Consider the following 22811-nt stretch of genomic DNA (forward strand, 5'->3'; position numbering starts at 1 on the left):
CCTCAACAGCTCTTCCTTGTAGGTGAGGACAAGGTCCAGCACAGTCCTCTATCACTTGGAGACTAAAGTTATCATCAACACATGAACCAGGAGCCCTCTGGATTGTTTATGCCCTGCTGTGGTCTGCCTTCAACAGATATTGGGGTGGTTTAAGTGCTCATGAGGAGCAGAGATTGTGAATATGATGCTGCTCCTACCTGTCCATAGTCAGGAGCTGAAACCAGGAAAATAGCCACTCTTTATCCCATACCACCTACATCAAGCCCAGGTCTCACACTTTCAAACACATCCCAATTAATCACCACCACCTTTTCTGTCTTTTGATATATACACAAATATCATTCCCTCAGGCTATGGGCTATCCCTCTAAATTGTCTATTGACTTAATTTGTCTATGAACACTCTCTCTCTATATAGATCTACATAAACACTATGTAGAGTGTATATATCCAACCAGCAACATGACAAGTTCTGCTTCTTGTGCCTGTGAGAAGAGACATTCTGGTTCAACAGCCCAATTATAGCAGGTGAGGTCTATGAATAAACCTCTATTCTGCACTCTGTTTTTCTGTGAAAAGGAAGAATGATTTTTATGTGTTTATTTCATAAAGTCATCACGAAATTTGCCAGGTCATCTGCATTTATCTTCATTGGGAATAATGTTGGAATACTACTGACAAGACTTTTTTCAAGGAGCAACATAGATGTAGTACTCTTCTTTGCAGAATTAATCTTTTTGAAAGCTGTCAGAATTTTTAGACCTGTGAAAACTGGTCCTTTGAGCTCTGTCATCTCCTTTCTTTTTCATCTTGGATTTATGAGCAGCTTTCTCAACAAAACAGACCAGTTCTTTTGCCTTTGTTTTGCCTTGGCACTTAGCGAGGCAGCCCAGTGATATAAAAAATCTCATATATTTCAAAGACTTCGCAAATCTCTTTACAGCACTTCTTTTTTTTTTTTGTTATCAAACAAATAGTACAAAAGCTGATTATGGACAATACAAACAAGGTCCCTTTTTTAAGCATGCTTTGCTATAAGCCAAAGATGTCATTAGATGAAACCTTACATCTCATCTTAAATCAAGGGACTATCCATGGACACTCTACTCTCATTTCTCTTTTCCCTGATGTCACTTCCTCCCATGTACAACCACCAGAATGACTCCTCTGATCTCTACAATTGATTATATCCATCAGCAAAAAGCAATAAATAATTTCACAAAACCCCCCAACCTTTCAAGCCAGTTTTGGGGTAGCTTTAAGCTGCCTTTCATGCAATAAGGGCTTTGGCCTTTTTGAGAAATTAATCACGTTTAGCTTCGCCCTGAATTTGATTGCTAGTCTTCCATCTGTTCTGGTACTCTCAACTGGAAAGGAAGCAAGTCAGGATCACATAAACAGGGAGGACTCCCAGGGTCTGCTCCCAGAACGCCCCCCCCCCTACAAAACCCACACTTCCAGAAGTCATCAATAATCCTGTCCTACATGATTTCTCCACCAAGTCACTCTTGCAAATTTGGATCTGACCTCTTTTAAAAACTACCTTCATGTATTACTAAACCTCTTCGGTTTAGTTTTGCCAATGATGTCATTCAGAAAAATTATTTGGTTTTTGGACAACAAAGTATCGAAGTCTGTTTGATAAAATAACTGGTGCCCAGGGCTTAGGGCTATGAACAAAGCCTCTGTAGAGACAGTTTGCTCTACTTAATGGGAGCTAAGCATCTAAATAAAGATTTGAACTTTGATGCCTCAATTCTCTGATGTAAAATGAGGAGATGGTATCACCGAGAAGCTGGGGAAAGCACAAAGGAAAACATTGCACAAGAGAAAAGTACTGCAGCCTGGGAGCACCATTTTCTGACCCTGATGCACTTTGAAAAAGCGTAGCTATACAGCCCCAGGAAAGGCTTTGTTTTCCCATATGACCTGCAACATTCCCAAACAATTTAGACCACAGTCATCATAATGTAGCTGTTGGCTTCATGGCCTGTGGATCAACTCAAGTCCACTCAACACTCCTAATCCAGCCTCCGTTTCCCTGGACAATAGGCCTGGGCAGCAAACCCATCCCCATTTCTGCCCAGTGCAGCAGGAGCCCACCTATACTGGTCTCCCTGACTTCATCCAGGACGTACTGGGGAGAGTATGTTGGGAGCAAGAGAGACAGAGGACAGAGGCTTCAGGAAAGCTGGGGGAACGTTAAGGAAATTTGGATCTGGTCCCTGTGGCTGCCTACATTAGACCAGTCTCATAAGAGGCATGATCCTTGGTGAGCAATGCACTGTACATTAAATAACGCTTGCAGAATTAAAACCTATAAGTACATATAACTATAAAGTAGTGCACACAGATTTCAGAGCAGCCCCACAGCAAGAGAACAACGCTATTTCAAATGTATCCAGTGCCAGAGGCAGTTCCAGAGAGATGGACTGTAAGCCAGGCCAGCTCTGCCTGCAATAATCTGCAGGGTTGACTCTGTGACAGATTGAAATGCAGTAACAGTGTTTATGCAACTAAATCTTGTTCTAATCTATTAGTTTATGTAACCTTTGCTCATGGATATACTGACTCATAGGTCTCAGGAATCTAAAGAAAATCTCCTTTAACTCTCTCCCATCCTCCAACCCCCAGTTGCCCCATAAACAAATGGATTGTCAGAGATCTCGCTCATTCTCTTTGAGGAAGAATTATGTTGCTAGCAGGAAAAAAGGCATAACTAAAGTTCTCAGAACCAGTGTACTATTCCATACAACCCAAATTATATAATAAGCTGGCCAGTGGCAGGCAGGTGTCCTTCAGGTTAGCATTTCCAACCACAGAATGTACCATTTGAACCCCAGGCTGGGGAAGGCACAGAAATTGTTTACTTAGATCATAGGGAGAAAAAATACTGCTTTCTAGCATTCAGACTTTTTTATTCTAAATAAAGCATGGCAACCATATCTGTGGGAATGACACTGATGTTTCCCAGCTTGAAAGATGTACTTTCATCCTTCCTATATTGCTTGCATTTCCTAGAACATTTTCACATATATTTTGAGTGAGGAGCTGTCAACAGGAACAGAGTGAAGAATTCTTGCTGCAGTAGTCAAAACTCTAGGGATTACCACACAAAACATGCCTACATCAGCTTATTTTGTCCCTTCCTGGCTAGGCTCTAACCTAGATTTGTGAAAGGATTTGAGCTAGAATGAACCATTTTTGAATTCTTGGGGTGGTGGTTTTCACATTTTTTTTGGTGGGTTTTTGTGTTTGGGTGGGTGGGGGTTGTATGGGGTTTTTTTGTTGTTGTTGTTGTTTGGTTTGTTTTTTTTTTGCTGCCACTGCAATAGTTCACAGAGCTACTGCAATGCTGCCCACATAACTGATTTAATTTCTAACCCTTTGCATTGAGGATTCATACACTGGCCAAAGCTGATTGATATCAGTTGTAATTAAAAAGTATTTGGAGCCAAATCCCATCGTATTTGGTGTATTTAGGAGAGGTCATTATGTATTTTTGATGCATGCTAGACAGTATCATTACTAGATAAATATTCTGTAAATGGATCAGTCATTCCTTATTATTTGTAGCACAAGCAGTATAAGACCAGGCAGAGTGCCTTTTTCTATTAAGTTCCTTTATATATTGGATGGTGTCCTAGTGGATTCTTGATCACACTGAACTGCCTATTCTGCAGAGCCAGAAGCTGTCTCTGAGAGAGATGGGTCAGGTTTCAGCACTGCCCTGTGCAGCGGTTTTCCAAGGAAAGCCGGCAGAGAGAGCCCCGGGATGACGCCCGCCGGCCGCCTCCCGGTACTGAGCAAAGAGAAAGGCATCACCTGCCCACGTGAAATAGGGACTTAATTACATGAAAAGTTTATTCTTTTTACCTACATTCAGGATTTTGAATGTTTGTTGGTTGTTTTTTTTTTTGACCCTCGAGACTCACTACAGTCTTGCCCAGGTTTTTCAGCAACCTTTTTCTTTTTAAACACAAATATGTATGGGATGGCATCCATAAATCTGTTGTGGCTCTACACTGGGCAGTTTTAGGTGCACGTGCCTACAAAAATGCACCTGTAAGTTACACCAAACAAGTAATCAGTTTTCCCTATCTGATTCCAAAAACAAACATCACATTTTTCTCTCAGTTAAAAGTTTGCACCCCATGAAGCTGTACCAATTACACCACTACCTATGGTGTAATTTCTATGCCATATATATAATTTTGTGCTTTCCTGCAAATCTTAAGATGGATTACTGCCTATGGATTCATCTACCTGCTCAGCAATCCCTCCCCATTTGTATTAGAGTACATACCTTATTTACATTATGTCTGGCCTAAATGCATTATCCCTCACTTAGACTGAGTGAGACTCAGGAAATACTGCCTAAAATAAAAACTAGTCTTACCTTAAAGCAGCATCTTTTGTTCATCACTACAGCTGTGTGAACAGTTCGTTTTTCATGTGTACATAGGTAATCTTGCAAGGCCTTGGTAAAGTTACAAAGCTTAGATTACTATTACCAAGGCTATGTGGCGTACAAAACCAGAACAAAAAGCCAGATCTTACCCCCAAAAAGCTTTAAACCCACACAGTCCAGAGCTTCTCAAGTAGTTTTCACTGCAAAAGTCTTTACAGGACTTGTGCATATAATCTGTGAACTTGGAGTTTATTAATAAAGAAATTTTAAAAGGAATATTTTGTACTGTTTGTTTTTTTTTTTCTTAAAACAGCAACAGCTGCTAACTTTCTTATGCAAATTATATTAGCAAAAAAAACCCCTGCAGCCAAGAAGACTTGGTATTTCTGAAATTCCTATTGCAAAACACAGGAAGGAAAAGTCATTTGAAAGGAATGAAAGTTCACATTTTCTCCATTTTGTTTCATACATTAAGAAGAAGCCATCCTTAAGGGAACTTTTTGGTTTGCTCTATCATTCACACCAAAGCCAGGAGGTGGTGCTATAGCTTGCAAACAGTTAAAGCTTACTAGAAAAAGGAAAAGGTAAAAAAAAAGAGAAACATTCTGAATCCTGTAGAAGTGCTGCTATGCAGACCTTACCTACATATGCTTTCATAGCAGTAGGTGTATTATAACAAGGCTGAAAAGTTGTGTAAGGCCCTGAAGTATTCATGTCTGTCAGGGGTTTCAAATACTGAGCAAAAGATGAATATCAAAGCATGGGAAAAAACCCTGTATAGCACAGCACGTTCTGTGCCAGCTGTAACAATTTTTCATGTGGCCAAGGCTCTGTTGACCAGTTCTGTGCCATGAGGAAACTGATGGGATAAATATACTCAGGTGGAAAGTTTTTGCAGGTCCAGAGAGTATTCTGTCTCCCTCTCCCTGAACAGTGTCAAGGTTAGCTGCAGTGTCTGGAGTTTTACTGGGATAAGATGAAACATCAAAGTAGGAATCAAACTCCCTCAACTGGGTTAATGCTTTCTTTCCTCTCTTTTATTCTTTTGCTGCCTTTCTCTTCAGGCCCTTCTAGAAGCACCAAACATGGCAGCATTTTAAGATTTTTTCCTGTTGCCCATGTTGCCCTGTCTTTCTCCCCATTTCATACCTGTAATTTTACTGGGAGAGCTGTTCTGGACTGTAGCCTGCTTAAAGGCAACTACCACCAACAGCAAAGCTCAGAGAAAACAATTCTGGGAGATTTGTTCCCTTCTGGATGCACTCATTCTCACTGTCATCTTTTCTTTAGAAAGGACACTAGCAAAAGGCTCCCAGAACGAATCCAAAGGGTGTTTTGTGACAGAGTAAGGCTTTTTTTCACATATTCTTTTCTGAAACAGTCAATTATCCACAGCCTGCTAAAGCTAAGAATTAGGTGTTAGTCCAAGGCCAACAGTAGACTGTGGGAGAACTTCTTATCTCAGTTACACAAGTGTGGATCTGGAGGAACTCCAGTTATTAAACAATCTATAAAATAAGGATAACAATAACTATTATTTCAAAAAGGTTTTGTGATGGTTAACTACCAGTAATTAATGCTGGTGGAGAGATCAGGATGCTGGAAATGAAAAGCACTATAGAAATTCTAAGTACTCATTATTTCTGCCATTTACAATTACACTTCTCGATGTAATCTGTTGTAGTCAGGGTGCCCATCAATGCTCCCTTCAGATCTAATCTATTAAGTCCCTGAGTGATTCACCAGTTTCACATTTTAATTGGAAAAAAAAGTTTACCTCTTTCTAGATGCCACTGTAGCTGAAGGCACCACCGATTTGAAACTCAAAATTCACAAATACAAGGAAGTGGGTGCGAAGGCAGAACAACTTGAACACATTTCACTTGAAATGGCTGAATTTAAAGATCATTCTAGGGCTGCAAAATGGGATTTAAAAAAGAAAAATTAAAAAATCCTTTTATTGAAAGGGATCCGTTGAAACTTTAAGATTATTAATAAAAATTACAGTAGGGGTTGGACTTTAGAGTAAAACTGTCAGCTAAACTGTGCTATAATTACTTATCATTAGAAGGATCTACTGATGCTTGTGATTCTACAGTTTATCTTCTTTAAATACCTCTCTATCTTCTACCATGGGAGCTTTCTAACAAACAGCTTTAAGTAATTTCATGCAGTCAACTTGATTGTAAACAGAATGGTATAAAAGGTGCTAAGCAAATACTTCAGTTTTTTCAAAAATATCCAATTTTAAATATAAATACGTTGAATTTCACCCAGTCTGGTGGGAATTACAAGAATATCATATGATAAATGATGCAAACTTGATTCTTAGGTGTCTCATGAGCAATGCAACATCACTGTTTTTAAATTAACACTCCTTAGAAAACTATTTTGTGGCAGAATATTCTTTAGCTTCAGTGCTCTGACTGTTTAAATCAATTCCTTTAGAAACTATAGTCTATTTTCCACTTGTCTTTCTATTCTTCAGAAGGTTGAAACAACATTAGAGAAGATTTTCAGGCTCACCTTTTCTACACATCTCTTCCAGTGACCACAGTTGCCTTTTCAGCATTAGTTCCAGCTTTGCCAAAGCAAGAAGAAAGCCTCCACCTGAGCAACCATAAAAATGGTATCATCATTTCAGCATTCAAACCAGGACTAACTAATTAGCACCGAAGCAAAGAAATCATCTATGAGGAAAGTGCTGTCAGACATACACAGCAAAAACTACAGTATTTGGTATCTCCCCTGATGATGAGCTGTGCAACTTCATAAGAATGTATTTTTTCAAAAATATGACAGGAATGTGCCACCAGAGCTAAAAAACCCCCAAACTAAAAACAGAACATGAAGAAAAATATACTTCATAAATATGTATTACTATTTGGGGCCCGACTCCTTACTTTTGTTGCTAATACTAAAAAAAAAAGTAACCATTAAAAAGTGGGGAGAATGTAGCATCCCTTGCCCTGCATTCTAAACTAGGATGCCTTGCCAGTGATTATTCTGAAGTATAGTAAAATATGATTTTGTATTTGCATTTGGAATTTTTAAGTGGTCTTTTAAAGCTCAAGGTTTTACTGTAAGATGCAAGACCTGGATATGCAGACTGAAAAAAACGTATGTGTTATGAAATACGCACCAGAAACTTAGAATATTTATAGTACAATATCTAGGTCCACAAAATATTAAACTCTAAGCTTGCTCTCAGCTGTTCCAGAGATTTAGGCTAGGAAGGAGGCAAGTAATCAGAGATAAAGGAGAGTATAATTGTTTCACATCCTGCATTTATTCTGATTTCCAACTGGTGCAAGAACTCAGCACAGAAAGACTAGAGAACAGGAACTTTGTGATGCAGCAGAGAATCAAAATTAAAGCTCCCTGCTTAACAACTTTGCCATTAACTCCTTCCACAGGGACTTGGAGAGGGTGAGATCTGCTCCCCCCAGCTGGTGCTGTCCCATCTCACTGAAACAAGAGCTCAACCCGCAGGTGGTTATTGGTTATTGTTTCCCAGACTTACAGCTTCACACACCTCCTCACAAGCACCACAGCCGGTATGGGAGACACTGTGTCTGGCACAGATCATTTTAACCCTTCAGTAGCGTTCTGTAAAGCAATCAGATGTTTAAAGCAACTTTATCACTCCTCACATGGCCACAGAAGCAGCTCCAGTGAGAACACTGTAACAGAAAGCAGACAGTTGTTGTCTTGCCACACAACTCACAACTTTTGGTTGTCTCAGATTTGCTTATAGACATTATCTTGACAAGAGTAAAACTGCTTAGCAAAACCCCTCTACCTTAGTGCTAATACTAATTCAATGTAGAAATAAGAATAGTAAAAGCAATGACTATCCAACATTTATTTAATGGTTAACTTTCTTACAAGTGTAAACCCGAAATATATGAAGCTTTTTCTTCCTAGAGTAAAAACTATCTAAATACTTTCTTACTTCTGGAGGACTCAAAAATTAATAAAAAAGCTTACCACACTGCAACTATAACAGGACATTTTAAATGCAATAAAAAGCATTCTAAGATGCCACATACACAGAGGATATTTCACCAGAATCCTACTGATTTAATTCCTGTGCATTTCTCTGGCTTTTAGATTAAACAGAACTATGCAAATGTATGCAACAGCTGTGAGGAGAACAAGTATATGTAATACAAACAGTTGTTAAATTTAAGGTATAGATTCTTGTCATACTGTGAAACAAGCATTAGCAGACAAGAAGTAGTGACAGTGAATAGTTTGTTTCTGAACCATGCATGAGTAATTTTGTTGGTAAAGATCTGTTTGGTTGTGTTTATTACACACATGAGCCATTAAAGATCATTACGTTTATAAATACAAATAGGGAGAGAATATAGAAATTGCAATTGTCTGAGGGGATTTCTCGTGTTCCTTTGTGCTTATGTATTTTGTTAAAAGTATGAAAGAAGTTAATACTACTTTCTTGCCCACCCGAATATTCAGAATTAAGATACTAATATCAAACTCTTTTTTCTGAGCATAATTGTGGCTTTTGAAGTTCTCTCGCACAGCCAGTGCTGCACAGGTATGTTTTTTAGGACTGACATAAGATTTACGCAGCACAGCGGCCACTTCCCTGCCCTGCTCCAGCCCTCCCTCCCCATCAGGATCGGTGCTGTCCGTCCCTCGTCTCCCGCGCTGCGGGGCTGGCGGGCACGGAGAGCCTGGGACAGCACGGAACCTTTCCCGAACAGGTGTCCTTGCTTTTCTTCTGACCGGGACCAGAGGTGTCTCCGTTTTAGCTCCCGTTCCCAGCCTCTCCCGTGTGCGCCCCGCGGGGCGGTCCGGGGAGGGGCTGCCGGCCCTGGGGCGGCCGCACATCGCCCGGGCCCGGCGGGGATGGCACCGGGGCCGTGACCCGGAGCACCGCACCCATGCCCGGTGAGTGCCTGCGGGCGCGGGGGGACCGAGGGAAGGAGGGAGGGGGTGCCCGGCTCCTGCCGCAGCCCCGGGCCGGGCACCAGCCCCGGCCCCCGCCCGCCGGCGCTGCGGGAAAGCTCGACATCGGCTCTAACCTGTCTCTGAACTCCAAGCGCTGTTCACCTGCCCGGCCGCCTCCGGAGCCGGCTCAGGGAGCGGAGCCTGTAACCTGCGGGTCCGGGAGGCACCGCCCGGAGCACCCGCCAGGGGAGAGCCTGGCTCAGAGACAGGCACAGCCAATGCAGGGTTCAGCCCGCACCCCTGTTATTTGGATTATACTGTACATATGCTTATACTCTAAGTGCCTTATATGGGGATTAAAATTTTCGTGGAGAACTGGCTGGTCACAACTCCAAAAGGCTTACTGCAAAGTTTAAGGAAAGCTTATTAAAAGCACATCATCAGACAGTAAGTGAAAAGGGATGCAATCCCCAAAGGAGACGGAGGATGACCATCAACATCTCCTCTGTGCTGGGATAAACCTGGTACCTATTAACAGTAGACAGTCCCCCAGCTCAGGCCAAATGGAGATGAAATGGTCCAACAGGTCTCTTCCATCTCCTGCTGCCATGATCCAGTACCACTGCAGAATACAATACAATACATAATTTCTCACAATGACAGGTAGTTATTTAAAAAAATACATATTTTCTCCCTGCACACAATGGACTCAACTTATTTCAATGGTCGATTTTGTGACTAGTGCTACATTGTGCCCTACACAACTGGATCTGTTGCTGATCTAATCAGATAAGATGGACAAAAAGTGAGCCAAATTCTCCTTACTCTTATAAAATCACAGGTAGCTTTACTGAAATGAGTAAAACTTTACCTTATATCTACCACTGTGTAAAATTAAAGAAAGAATTTGAGCCAATGGCTGTGGCTGTGTCATAAACTCACATCATTCTGCACTGAACAAACTCAGTACATAAAGACTCATTAACAAAGAGACTGGAATTCTCTTACACCAAAAATCAGTGCACAGGTGCTGTACTATATGTTGGATTACAACACACTGAAGTTTACTGTCCTTAATAGTAAATGGTGACAAACTGATTATGGGGGGGACACAGAACTGCTGCTGAGAGCATCAAAGACTTGTGAATGAAGGGGACAAATTAAACAACAAAGTTCTGTTGTGCTTGCTTGAAATGTTAACCTTTCAGATACCTCTGTCAGGCAGTAAAACTACCAGCCATATAGACATTTGTATTGTTGATAGTGCACCTATATGAAATAAAATATTAATTTCTGTTATGTTCAAGGGCATTAAACTGGTGCATTTTTTTCTGCATCTGGCCATCTAAGTTGCAATAAAATGGCAATCTGACTGAAGACATATTTGAGCATGCCTTACAAAACTAAAAGGAATAAACACACAAAATTCCCATGGTTATATGCATTTCCTCATACTGTGCATTCTTATCAAAGGAAACTAACCCACACAGCACAATCAGACTTGTGTCTGTATTAATATTAACCCATACCAAATGGGTACTTGTTTCCTGTTCCTCAGAATAAGTATTGCAGTAATAGTCTGCCTGAATGCTGAAACCTGTTCAGGTCACCTGCCAGCTGCAGGGACAGCAAAGTGCCCGTTGCTGTGGCACAGCCGTGAGCAGAGTGGCTGCTCCGTGGTGGTGCTGGGAGACACCAGTGATTATGTCACTCACAGGGAAGCAGCAGCCAATTCCTGCAGAGAGTTAAGGCAACACACCTGGAGGGGAGCTGCAAAACTGAGTTGGCCCCGATGACTCTACCAACTGCAGAAAAATGAGTCAGGATATCTAGAGGTCTTTAAGGCACTATGGCCAGGTTAATTTTACAGCACAAGGTAATTACTTAAGTGTTCTGTAGCTAAAGGACATTTCATATCACTTCTTGCAACAGGGCAACACTGAAAAAGATCAGTAATACATGTATTTGCAACTGACTTGCCATACTCTTTATAGCTCTAATCAATAAGCTCCATGAAATCAGTTTTGAATTCTTATTCAAAGCTATTACTGGTGTTGACTGATTATTTTGTGCTTGTATTGTCTTTATTTACTTGTACCATTGTAGAGAGATGGCTAACTGCAAGGTATCTACCAAGCACAGACAGATAAAAAGGAAAAAGAAATAAAGCATAATCAGAGTTATATCTCCCTAAGTGCAGAGAAGGGAGAAAGGTCAACACCAGTTGTGAGAAAACACCAGGTCACTTTGCTGCTTCAGTTTCAGAGGAGACCCTGAGAATAGTCAGCACCCCGTACTCAGCTGATCCTGAGCTGCCTCCCACGGCTGCAGAGTGGAAGATAATTCTGCAGTCTGGGCTCTTTTTCAGACAGGGGATATTCTGGTAGGATCTAGGTTCTCAGTTGAGATCTAGTCACATCTCGATGCATCAGTACTAGTCTAGTGGGGACTGAACAAAAGTGGTCTTTGCAGCCTTTCACTGCAGCATACTCAGCAAACATGTGAAACCAATGAACTGAGCCCATTATCAATTATCTACCCTTGGTCTGATGAGAAATTCTCACAACAGAATTCCTCGTATTCATATTAAATACATTTATTAAGTTTTTTAGTGTGAACAACCCAAAACTCAAATTATACAAGATTTTGTTTTATGTGAAGTAATCATGATTCAGGAAACTGTGTTTAATGGATACTTAACTCTGACTTCACAGATCAGGAAACACATGCATCCTTAGAAGGAAAACAACCCATAGCTTTGCTTTGTTCCTTGTTCCAGGGTCTAGTCTCAACACAACATAAATAAATAGTTGGAAGAACAAACCAAACCAAAATAATGGAAGAACAAACCAAACAAAAATAATGGTACCTTTTGTATTAGGTGCTCCTGGTTTTTCTTCTTCTTTTGTTACACAAGCTCTAGCACTTCTGACATGCTGAGGTAAAATGCTTATGCTAAGGTAAAATGAAACCCAAACAATCCTTTGAGGTCTGGTTGTTGGGTTTTTTTTTCCCCTGTCTGTAGTCTCTTACCTTGCAGTCACTGCCAGCATATCTGAACACTTTCTAATCTGTCACTGCTGATGTCATACATCTTCCAAAGACAAAAATGTGCACATGAGCTGAAGGCTTCATTTAAAAATCATTCTGGAATGTAAATCAGATAAATTTGTTAGCTTTATTATTCCTGCCTATCCCCAAACCATACATAACTTTCATCTTCCATGCTTTATGTGCTTCTATGTTTGTATAGAGCAAGCAGTTGCTGTGGCTGGAGCTGTAATAGGAGGCATCCTTCTATTTGTTCTCATTGGAATGACTGCATACCTGCTCTGGAAAAAATTTTGCTGCCTCCTTTCTTATGAAAAGCTCACCAGTTCTGTCAAAGCAACAAATGCAAATGCCTTTTTTCAGGATCAGACAAATCCTGAAACGCAACTGAAAAGCACAAGGTACCTATTTTCATTTTGTTTTTAAAGCATACACTACTGGTACTTTATTTCAACTTGTCAAATCTCAAATGAGGGGGTGACCTAATATTTGTAATAAATAAGACTCCCACATTATGTGAAAACATCAGTCATGTTCTGTTTTGTTTCTTTAGGAAATGAATAATTTTACTATGAAAGCAAGGATTATTTCTGATTTACGTAAAAGAAATACTACATTCAAATGTAATTGGTGCATGGCTACCTTCTTTTGTTACCTAGACAAATTCACCTATCTTCCAGAGTCATTCCTGGTGGTCTCATAATGAAGCATCCAAGAACAGAACAACAGGACTTCAGGAGGGAGGGAGACTCTGTTAGAAAGTTAGTTACCAGGGCTTTTGGGCTCTAAAACAAGAAGCTGCAGTTAATTCTTCTTTTCCTTTGAAAGATAAATTCTAAAGGAAAAGAAAGAGGGATAGAGAGGAATCTGTCCGAAGAATTGAGACCTCACTGGATTTTTAGGCATTAAATCAATAAAATCAATTGCAAAACAATGGATATTTATAATTTTTACCTATGCATCTCTGTAGAATTTTTACAAAATTGTGTGAAAAGAACAGTAAAGTTATTACTATTACCAAGTTTGGTTTCCATATTTAAACCAGAAGAGTCAATAGCTGCTGTTGTCTTGAGCAGATCCAGGAGTGTTCCATTTATCATTCCACCAACACTGCATGGGAGAGACTGGATTAACCTGACAAATGAAGAACAAGTTCAGGAAGACAGTGACCCCTACATGATCCCTCAGTCTGGGCCACGGTCATCATTTCATTCTTTGGGTATGGCACTGAAAAAATGGGACTCTCCTTAAGGGTATTCCTTTAATGGGTAACTTGATTATTATGAGTCATATTTATTGGGGGCACATTAGATATAGTTACACAGTACAAGCCCTAAACACTGTATGTGTGTGTATATATATATGTGTATATATATACATATATACAGGAATTGAGCAAGAACGAAGCCATCCTGGTCCCAGTGCTGTGGTACCTTGCACATATGGCAGACAAAGCAATCTCTCCTCCCATGTTTTGTAAAGGCCCAACACGAGTGTAGTTCAGCAAGTGTCTTATTGTTGTTCCCAGAAACAGCAGTGACCAGTTGCAGACTGAAACAACAAATACCTAAAACTATCCACATACAGTCACAGGAAAAAAGAAAGAAAAGTGGTGCAGCCTTACAACTACTCCTCCAAATTTGAGGAAAAGAGAAATAAAATATGAAATTACACCAAAAATTATTGTTAATTAAGAGACTAATGTGATTTCCTGTAATACAACATTGATTATAAAAATGCCTGCTATGGTCTTGAGACTAATCTTGTTTTTTACAAGGTGCTTGTTTTTTATTTCATGAAGCTGGAGCTTACGTTGTAGGGACCATTAACCCAGAGCTGTACAAGTTTCCTGAAGACAAAAGTGAGACGGATTTTCCTGATGGCAACATTGGCCGCCTCTGGTTCTCCATAGAATATGAGCAAGAGTCAGAGAGGCTCCTCGTCTCCTTGATCAAAGTCAGAAAGCTGCAGCCTCCTGCTGATTCCTGTAGTCCATTTGTGAAAATCTACTTGCTGCCTGATGAAAGAAGCTACTTGCAGTCCAAAACAAAACGAAAAACTCTTAACCCGCAGTTTGATGAAAACTTTGTTTTTCAGGTACTTTTCCTTCTGATGAAGCAGATTTTTCTTTGCAAATACTAACCTGTCAAACTACAGTAGTTTGTGGAAAATTAACGTTTACAACACTTCTGACAAGACAGAAGTTGCTTCCACCAGAGATGGGGTATTTTACTGAGGCTTTTGGAGATCCTGAGCTACAGAAGTGTGTGGCTCCAGAACTGATCTTACTTGTGCTCTGCACCAAAGTTAAGGATTCCAGGACTCGCCCTGGGAATGATGAAAATTCCAGTTTGAATGGCTGAGCAGTTCAGCCCAGCAGCTCTCCAAGTCCAGAAGCAGCCAATACTGATCTAATCCTTTCATAGCTTTTAGTTTCTTTGCTGTGGAAGTGGGCTAGACACTAGAACTTATCTGGTATGCTATTTGTATAGTGTTGTAAAGCATGGCTCCTCCCATGCTAAGAGGCTTTCAGCAGATGTCACAAGAGAAAAGCTTTAAAACCAGAAAAAGTTTGTGTTTCAGACAACTGAAGAAATAAATGTTTACAGATTTGTAGACATTTGTGTCTGAAAGTGAATGCATCGTATAACACTAGATCTGTATGAGCTGAAAAACCACCAACTAACTTCATATTTTTCAAACAAACTCATTCTATTTTAGCTTGGATCTTGACTTCTGCATAGCTAAAACTTCAGGCAAATTAAGAAAGTGAACTACAAATAATTAAAGGAAATCTCCACCTACCTTCAACATACTTTGAAAAATTCTTCCTTTGAAGTCACGCTAGAATAAAAAAGTGCCAGATATTTTATAATTATTAATAAATTCTTCCTTTTCCTGTACAGGTTTCCAGTAAAATGTTGCTCCAAAGGACTCTGAAGTTTTTGGTTTATCATGTTGATAAGCACAAGAAGCATCATCTCCTAGGACAAGTTATCTTCCCACTAAAAAATGAAGTATTAACTGATGACAACAAACTAGTCATATGGAGAGATCTGGAGAAAGAAAACTTGGAGGTATGTGGTACCAGGCTGCTTGGCATGGTGGAACTTCTGTCATCTTGCAAGTGTTGGAGGGATACAGCTGAAGTAGAAGCATGTTCTATCAAGGACATCAAATGAAAAAGTATTTGATAAACATTTGGAATCAGAATCCCCATCTTACCAACCTGCAGATCCACAACTGCTGTAAAGGGATTATCCAATTTTTCAGAAACAGTCACATGAGTTAGGAGGTAGTTACATAGGAAAGAACCTTTTCCTATTTGCTTCTGTTTTGAATTACTAAGAGCAGAAAAAAAAAGCAGGAGAGGCAAGGAAATAGCCAGAACCCAGAAGAGAGTGTACTTCAAAGGTTTAGGAAGGCTGATTAATTGATTCCATCAAATGCCACAATGGCATAAATAAAGCCATTACAATTCCCTCACATCCCTTAATGTGACAGAAACCATTACTATGAAAAAGGCTTTTTCTCCCCATTTGTCCATGCGACCACAGTTTTTCAGATATATCTGACAGTGGTGTTCTGCTTCCCAAGCCTCCTTCAGAATATGGTGATATCCAGTTCTCCCTGAGCTACAATGACTACCTGGGCCGTCTCACTGTAGTGGTTCTGAGGGCAAGGGGATTAAAGCTGCAGGAGGAGAGCCATGCTGTTGGTAAGTGTGATTTCCCCTCTGCTATCAGCTCCAGAATTCCTGTTTTAATTTGCTCCTTCCTCATCTGTCCACCCAGGCTTGTGCTGAGTGACTCTGAAAAGAACAAATAAACATCTCAGTGATTTAATATGAGTGGAAACAAGCCATATTTTGCTACTGGGGTAATTGGATTTTGATAGCTTAGTTCTGCTATGTTTGGGATTTGTTTCATAATAAATGGTTTGTCTCATGTCATCAGTGGCAGTTTTTTTCTCCTGTTTTAGTACAGAGAGCAACATCCCTTTGCTGCACTCCAACCTAGAGAAAGCAGCATTGCAGGGGATATTGACATTAAAAGATTTGCCTCAGGTCAAATTCCCAGAGGTAACAGCTGCAGGACAACTGCTTACACTAAACAGCTGTCCTGGGAAGAACTGAATTGGGAAAAAATTCCCATTTTAGGACAGCCTGGCTGTTGTTCAAAGGACCATGGCACCAAGTCACATTTTCCTCCCTTTCTGCAGTGGGGGTTTTACTGATGTCATACTCATGTCCTTGGTCTCTGAGATTACCTCAAAATGCTCTTTAAAATCTAAACACTCAAAAACAGGTAGCAGAAAATTTCAGGTTGCTTTGGATCTCATTGTCAAAGATCTACTGAATAAGACCATAATGCAATACAGGCCCCCCACAGGAAGCAAGGCAAAATTCTGTTGTTCTTGGCATGTGTCCCCCACAATTTTTGTAATATTCTTTAAAAGAAAGAGGAGAGATCATTGATCTCCTCCTCAAATTTTCTACAGAATCCCTCACCACAGGTCTAGGTGACTGTGAGAATCTGTTCACCTGCAACACATCCAGTCCAAGCACAGGCTGCATCTCTGTGATGTGGCTCCTCCCTCACGGCCTCCCTTGTGTTGGCTCAAACAGCCACGTGATCACACACCCGAAAATAACTGCTCACTGAACAAACTAAGCCTGCAAAAAAGTCTCCACCAGATGAAGGGAAGGCATAGAAATATAAGATCAAGGACGTAGGGTAAGGATGTGACTGCTCATTTTAACAGCTCTTGAATTGGAAAGTGCACTGCGGAACTGCACCCTCAGTGCTTTGTGTACTCCCTGCTCAAACTTACGCATTGCCATGTGTATTCCACGAATCCCTCATGATCTGATTTGATACCTGATATTGAATCCTGAAGGGAAGAAATTCCTTAGGCCATCTGCCAACTGCTTCTCACCTATTTTCTTCTTGAATTTCTTTTTCTCCAAGGTGTGTATGTCAAAGTCTCACTGATGAACCATAATAAATTCATCAAAAGTAAAAAGACAGCAGCTGTTCTGGGAACTCCCAATCCAGTGTACAATGAAACCTTCAGTTTCAAGGCAGATCAGACAGAGCTGGATACAGCAAGCCTGAGTCTATCTGTGCTCCAGAGTATCAAGGGAGAAAGTAAGCTACATAATTACAGTCGTCATAAATCTCTTACATACTGGAGACATGTTTAAACCTGGGAGGAACTAATTCCTTTTCAACAATAATCATAAAACATATAAGAGTTTTGGGGTATTTCACAGGCTGTTTCTTCAAAAAGCAGAACAACTTATTTGCAGTTAAGCATATGTCTTCTTCAGAGGCTAAAGATAAATTTAACAGAAGGTAAATAAAATAACCCCAGACTAGTCATTGTCAGCACAAGGTGCTGAATTTTTTTTGTATTATTTCAGTATCCTATTAAAACAAGCTTACGCAATTATTCTGTGAACACTTGTGGGTAATCCTCAACCTCCAAAATTTTGAGGCCATTCACTCTTGCTAACCAAATTTGAAGTGAAATAGGAATTTTAATTATCCCAGCAGTTCATGCAGTGAGAAAGAAGAAAGAGATTACCAACATCCCCGTTCCCTGGCAGAAAACCTGATACGAGAGGCCACCTCTTACTAATTGTTACGAGAATCCATTAAGGAGTTCCACTTGCAGAAGTACATCAGAATTCAATATTTCCACTGCTCACAAGAACATCTTCCCTGCAGTGCAAATATGATCCTGATAATGTAACATTAATACCTTCATTTAGATTCACACACTCCTAAAGAAAATTCCTTTAGGTGAGATTTTGGGCAGGTACTTTGGCTTTGAGGATTGATGAGAACTAGAATCAGCACTTGAGTCTTTCATCATTTTCACTTGCAGACAGTAAATGCTTTACAAACTATTCTGAAGTTCATGCCAGATAAGTTCAAATCATTTTCCCCATTCACAGCTGAAAAGTCCAGGCATGAAGAAACAATTTGCTCCTTGGCAGAGGGTGGTCAGTGGCAATCCACATATTGTGGCTCCAAGCTGTCTCAGTAACCACATTTATTCATTCCCAAGCCAGAGCATCATATGAATCCTACTGAGGTTGCTGATGCCCAAAACTAGGGCGAACTTCCACAGCAAACTTGAAGTAGAGGAGCTGAGCAGATAGAGATCTTTGTGCCTTGAACACAGTCTAGTTTAAGTGCAGGCCTGCATTGACTAAGTACACACTTACTGTAGTACCTAAATCTCAGCAGGTAGAAACTACAGAACCTGAAATCCAGCATGAATTCCTTGACGAATATTTTGGTTTAGTAACTTTCAGAATATGCATTACCCAGAGAAATATAAGTTAATATGCAAATTTAGGCAAGGATTTCATTACTAACTGCTTATTTTTTTTCCTAGAAACACTTCTGCTAGGACGAGTAGTAGTTGGGCCTTTCATGTACACACGTGGCAAAGAACTCGAACACTGGAATGAAATGATCAGCAAGCCCAAGGAGCTGGTTAAACGATGGCATGCTCTCTGCCACAGCATGTAGGCAGTACTGATAAAAAAACCAACCTTAAATTGGAAAAGCTCTTACTGTCTTTCTTCTCTAAAAGATACAAAAATATTTGCTAAGATTTTGTATTCTAAGTAGACAATAATAAAAGAACTGAATTATTTCCTTAACCAAACAAAAATAAAAGACTTGGTCCCTGGTAGGCTGGAACTCTCCCCTTTTCAAAATGTATGTTCATTTTAGTTAACACACAGCAGAGTAAACAAAACACGAAGGCAAACATGATCTCCCAGTATTAGTTATTTTGATTAGTAAATTCCACTTCTTGGTCATGAGTTCTGTGCACAAATGATCACCCATCATGTGGATAGAGTCCAAAATGGCCTAAAAATTTTCAGTGATGACACCAGGCCTAACTGCCCATACATTGCATCAACACAGGCAGAGTGGCTTCACCAAAAAGGGTGGGAGCCCAGTAAAATGCCAAAACTGACAAACCCAACTAATAAATTTACAGTTTATTCAAAATAGCAGCATTATATTTAAAGCCTCTTTTGATTAGGAAGGGTGGAAGGAACTGTTTATGGGTCAAAAACCCAGAAGCACCTGTTTCCCTCAGCACAGTGTATTTCTTGCAGTTCAATGTTTTCACCTGACCCCAACATACAACACTCTGTTGGCACAAGCATAGAAGTCATGAAGTCACAAGTGACTGGAGATTTCCATGAGTATTGGAATACTCTGAGAACATAAGAAAAGGACCTGTCCTGCCCTTATATATTTCCCTCTAAACATATCACTGCTGGAGACAGCGCACTGATTTAAAGAATCTTGGGTTTGACCTGGTATGACCATTCTAACATTGAAAATCCAATTAGCTTAAGCCCCCAGGGCATATATCTGTTTTAGCAGTAGAGTTATCTTTGTTAAGTAAATTACTCTTCCATAAAGTAATTTGGAGCAATTATTCTTAATCAAAATAAAATAGAACATTCTTCTTGATTGTTCACTGGGGACCTGAACTCTGTGCCTTTCACACTGTACAGTCATAAGCCACCCAGACTGACTACTGCAACAAAATATTTTGTACAATTGTGTTCCAAGAGGACCATAATCTCTACAGCTGAAACAAAATCAACTTCCTTTCAAACAGGATACAATAGTAATTAATTGAATATATTAAAAAGATGGGACTTTGGAGAGATGAGAATGCTTTCCATTTCGATAATATTGTTATTATCTAAAGGAAATATTATGAATGAGAAGATATCACAGAGTAATTGTAAGATAACAGACCTCCCTGATCCATCATCTGAAATGTTACATGGTACCCTCAGTCTGTCTTGCTAACTGCACCTCTGGATACAAGATGCATTACATTAAAACTGAATTTTACAAAGTGCTCAACCCTAATTATATCTTGGCTAAATGAGTAACACCAGCACCCTCAACCCCGATGAGCTGTTTTCAAATTTTAGTCCTACAAAACTACCATAAACCAATCTGATAAGCAACATGGTTGATCTGGGAAGGAAAACCGTACAGCTATACACTTTACATATTAATATAATAAAACTATTTTATGGAAGAGATTTTTTCCTTTATTACTTAAATAATATCAATAAAGATCTTAAAAGTAACCTGTTAGTAACATTTCAGACAGCTGGTTTACTAGTTTGTGCAGGAATATGCACGTAATGTACAGTCCCTATTAACAGGTCATCTGACTTGATGTACAGTATTGTCCATGTAATTAAAAAATGCATTGTACTAATGTGATTCTCTTTCCTTTGTGCTCCTTACATATTAAAGTAACAATGCTTTCACCTTGTATGTTCAATAATTCCAGCTAAAATAATGAGGAAACATATTTAAATGCACTTACCAGTCATCCAAGTGAAGTAAATGAGAAAGACCCTTTTTGGCTCTTCCTGAACAAGAGCTATTTGAGTAAAGTAAGAAACATTATAAGGAGCTACAATACAGTATTATTGTCAAACTATGTAGCAATTATTTTTACCTACTGCCTTTTATATACCATTCATCTGATCCTGTGCTTGAGACTTAAATTGAGATGAAGGAAGAGGAATGATTACAAGACTGCTCAGTGCCCACCAGAAGCACCTTTCCTCTAAAAAATGTTAAATTTTTACAAATATGCATAGCACAGAAAACCCTGAGAAACATACAAGAAATAGATGCAAGATCATAGAAAATGTGACAGCTTCCTCAATGCTTCCCAATACTATTGACAAGTACAGGAATTTCTCAAGCTCTGCAATAAATCTAGCATGTAACTTCATGAAAGTACAATCCCATCTGATGACAGCGAGTGGCAATTTACCACCATTGCAGAACAAACACGAATAATGGTGACATTCTTGTTCTAGAGAACAGGATCCTGGAGAAGCCCTACCACTACTCAAGCAGAGTATTTATTTATAAATCCTTTTTGGATCACTCTTACCTCTTTCTCCCAATTACAGTGATATCTGTACTATTCTTTTAAAAAGCCTAATGATCACTGCCATCTGCACTCATCTATCCTTCCTCTAACTGAGGAAATGAGAGACCAGATTTGAAAATTACTTGCTCCTAAACATTCTAAAAGCAGCAGCTTGATGAAACTGAAGGGGAGAAAGATGCACCACAGGTGATAAAGCATCGGGAGAGCTCCTTCAGAAGAAATATCTGTGCCAGGCACAGAAAGTAAAGTGACTTCCTCTTTGAAAGGTAAGGAGAAAAGTCTGGAGTAGTAAACACAAGGCACACATAATAACTTTTACACAGAATTATTAAAAAGAAGATAGGAACCAAACTATGGCATTGTGTTCGCAGCTTGGATTTCAAGAAGGAATGCTGTTAAACACGAGTCAGAGGGGCGATCTGCAAAACCCTGAGAAGAGAATGAGGCAGTTGGGGCCCTGTCAGCTGGAGAGACCTAAGCCCAGAAGATGGAACTTGGTGGTTACCCACACAGAGCTCAGCAATCCAGAGGGCATGACTTCTGCCCCAAATCATCAAATCAACCTGCTGAGACTATGCGTTGACAGGATATAAAACAATCTTTAGGATTTCTCTAATGCAATTGATGACTGCTTCTCACAAGTCTTACTAAACTCAAAATGCTCAAGCAAACAACCACAACATCAAACCAAAAGACATAACTAAGTTACAGATAGCATATAGAATTAGACAAACAAAAATCTTATAACTAAAATAGTACTGAATTCTGTCTGTCTTCCTCTGATCTTCCAGATCTGAGGAAAATTCAGTCTCTCAATTGTAGTGAACTTTTCTGAGGAGAAAAAGGCAAACACATACCCAGGAAGAGTTTATTAAGATAAAAATACAGGTATAAAAATATACTTTATGACAATTCACCAGTATTACAGCAGCAGTATATACTATTAGCACATATTCCATATCAGTCCTTTAGGTGGTTTTGCTTTTTTCAGAAGTTAAGGCTGAAGTCCTTTATTGTAATATTTTTAAGATATTTGCTTCCTTCACTTAACTCGTTTTTCTTCTGATTACCATCTGTGTGTTCTTACGGTCTTTGTTACTCAGTTACCGCAGAGGTCAATACTTCAAAGATCAGGATGAAAATTTAGCAGATGGAAATCCTTTTGCAAAGGGTAGCTGTTCTCATCTAGCACAAAATGGCTCCTGATTTCCAGCAAATAGGATGCTTCCGTATCTGTTAGCAGCGAATGACACAGATCTGCTACTATTGTGCTGTAGGTTATATCTGAGGAGGGCACTGCAAAAGACAACAATTCAATTTACACTTGATTTTCACAATAGCACCTAGCATTCAAGTTTTACCTCCATAAAAGCTCCACTGAATCACTGGAAATGCAGTTCAGCATGGGAGTAGAAAATTAGCTTTTATTTTTAATTATGTTTTAAAAACAACGA

General features: G+C 39.6%; 3 protein-coding genes across 10 annotated transcripts in view; 1 reads left to right on the forward strand and 2 right to left on the reverse strand.

The window, feature by feature from the left end:
• GPRIN2 (G protein regulated inducer of neurite outgrowth 2) overlaps nucleotides 1-9892 on the reverse strand; it is a 34995-nt gene extending 25103 nt beyond the window's left edge. The window contains exons 1-4 of one of the 2 annotated variants that reach the window (XM_032695549.1): nucleotides 9859-9892; nucleotides 7946-8019; nucleotides 6937-7020; nucleotides 6188-6326 (exon numbers count right to left, since the gene is read on the reverse strand). The gene's annotated coding sequence lies outside the window, so the exon portion shown is untranslated. The remainder of the gene's footprint in view (nucleotides 1-6187; nucleotides 6327-6936; nucleotides 7021-7945; nucleotides 8020-9858) is intronic. The other variant, XM_032695548.1, reaches the window with a different exon arrangement.
• Nucleotides 9068-19089, forward strand: SYT15 (synaptotagmin 15). Of its 2 annotated transcripts, none has more exons than XM_032695552.1 (8): nucleotides 9068-9330; nucleotides 12584-12782; nucleotides 13458-13600; nucleotides 14159-14478; nucleotides 15288-15458; nucleotides 15979-16099; nucleotides 17352-17531; nucleotides 18790-19089. In XM_032695552.1, the coding sequence occupies exons 1-8, from the start codon at nucleotides 9324-9326 to the stop codon at nucleotides 18924-18926; spliced, it is 1278 nt and encodes a 425-aa protein (XP_032551443.1). In that variant the 5' UTR covers nucleotides 9068-9323; the 3' UTR covers nucleotides 18927-19089. The 2 variants fall into 2 exon arrangements, with proteins under 2 accessions (XP_032551443.1, XP_032551444.1); XM_032695553.1 differs by having other exon boundaries at nucleotides 9070-9330; nucleotides 14183-14478.
• SHLD2 (shieldin complex subunit 2) overlaps nucleotides 9919-22811 on the reverse strand; it is a 45890-nt gene continuing 32997 nt past the window's right edge. For 5 of the 6 annotated variants that reach the window (XM_032695543.1, XM_032695542.1, XM_032695544.1 and 2 more), the window contains one exon: nucleotides 22215-22653. In XM_032695543.1, coding sequence (XP_032551434.1) covers nucleotides 22481-22653 — 173 coding nt within the window. In that variant the 3' untranslated portion in view covers nucleotides 22215-22480. Of the gene's footprint in view, nucleotides 9931-22214; nucleotides 22654-22811 lie in introns of those variants that run through there. The other variant, XR_004358388.1, reaches the window with a different exon arrangement.

The sequence above is a fragment of the Chiroxiphia lanceolata genome, chromosome 8 (assembly GCF_009829145.1).
Source record: "Chiroxiphia lanceolata isolate bChiLan1 chromosome 8, bChiLan1.pri, whole genome shotgun sequence".
NCBI classification, from domain to species: domain Eukaryota; kingdom Metazoa; phylum Chordata; class Aves; order Passeriformes; family Pipridae; genus Chiroxiphia; species Chiroxiphia lanceolata.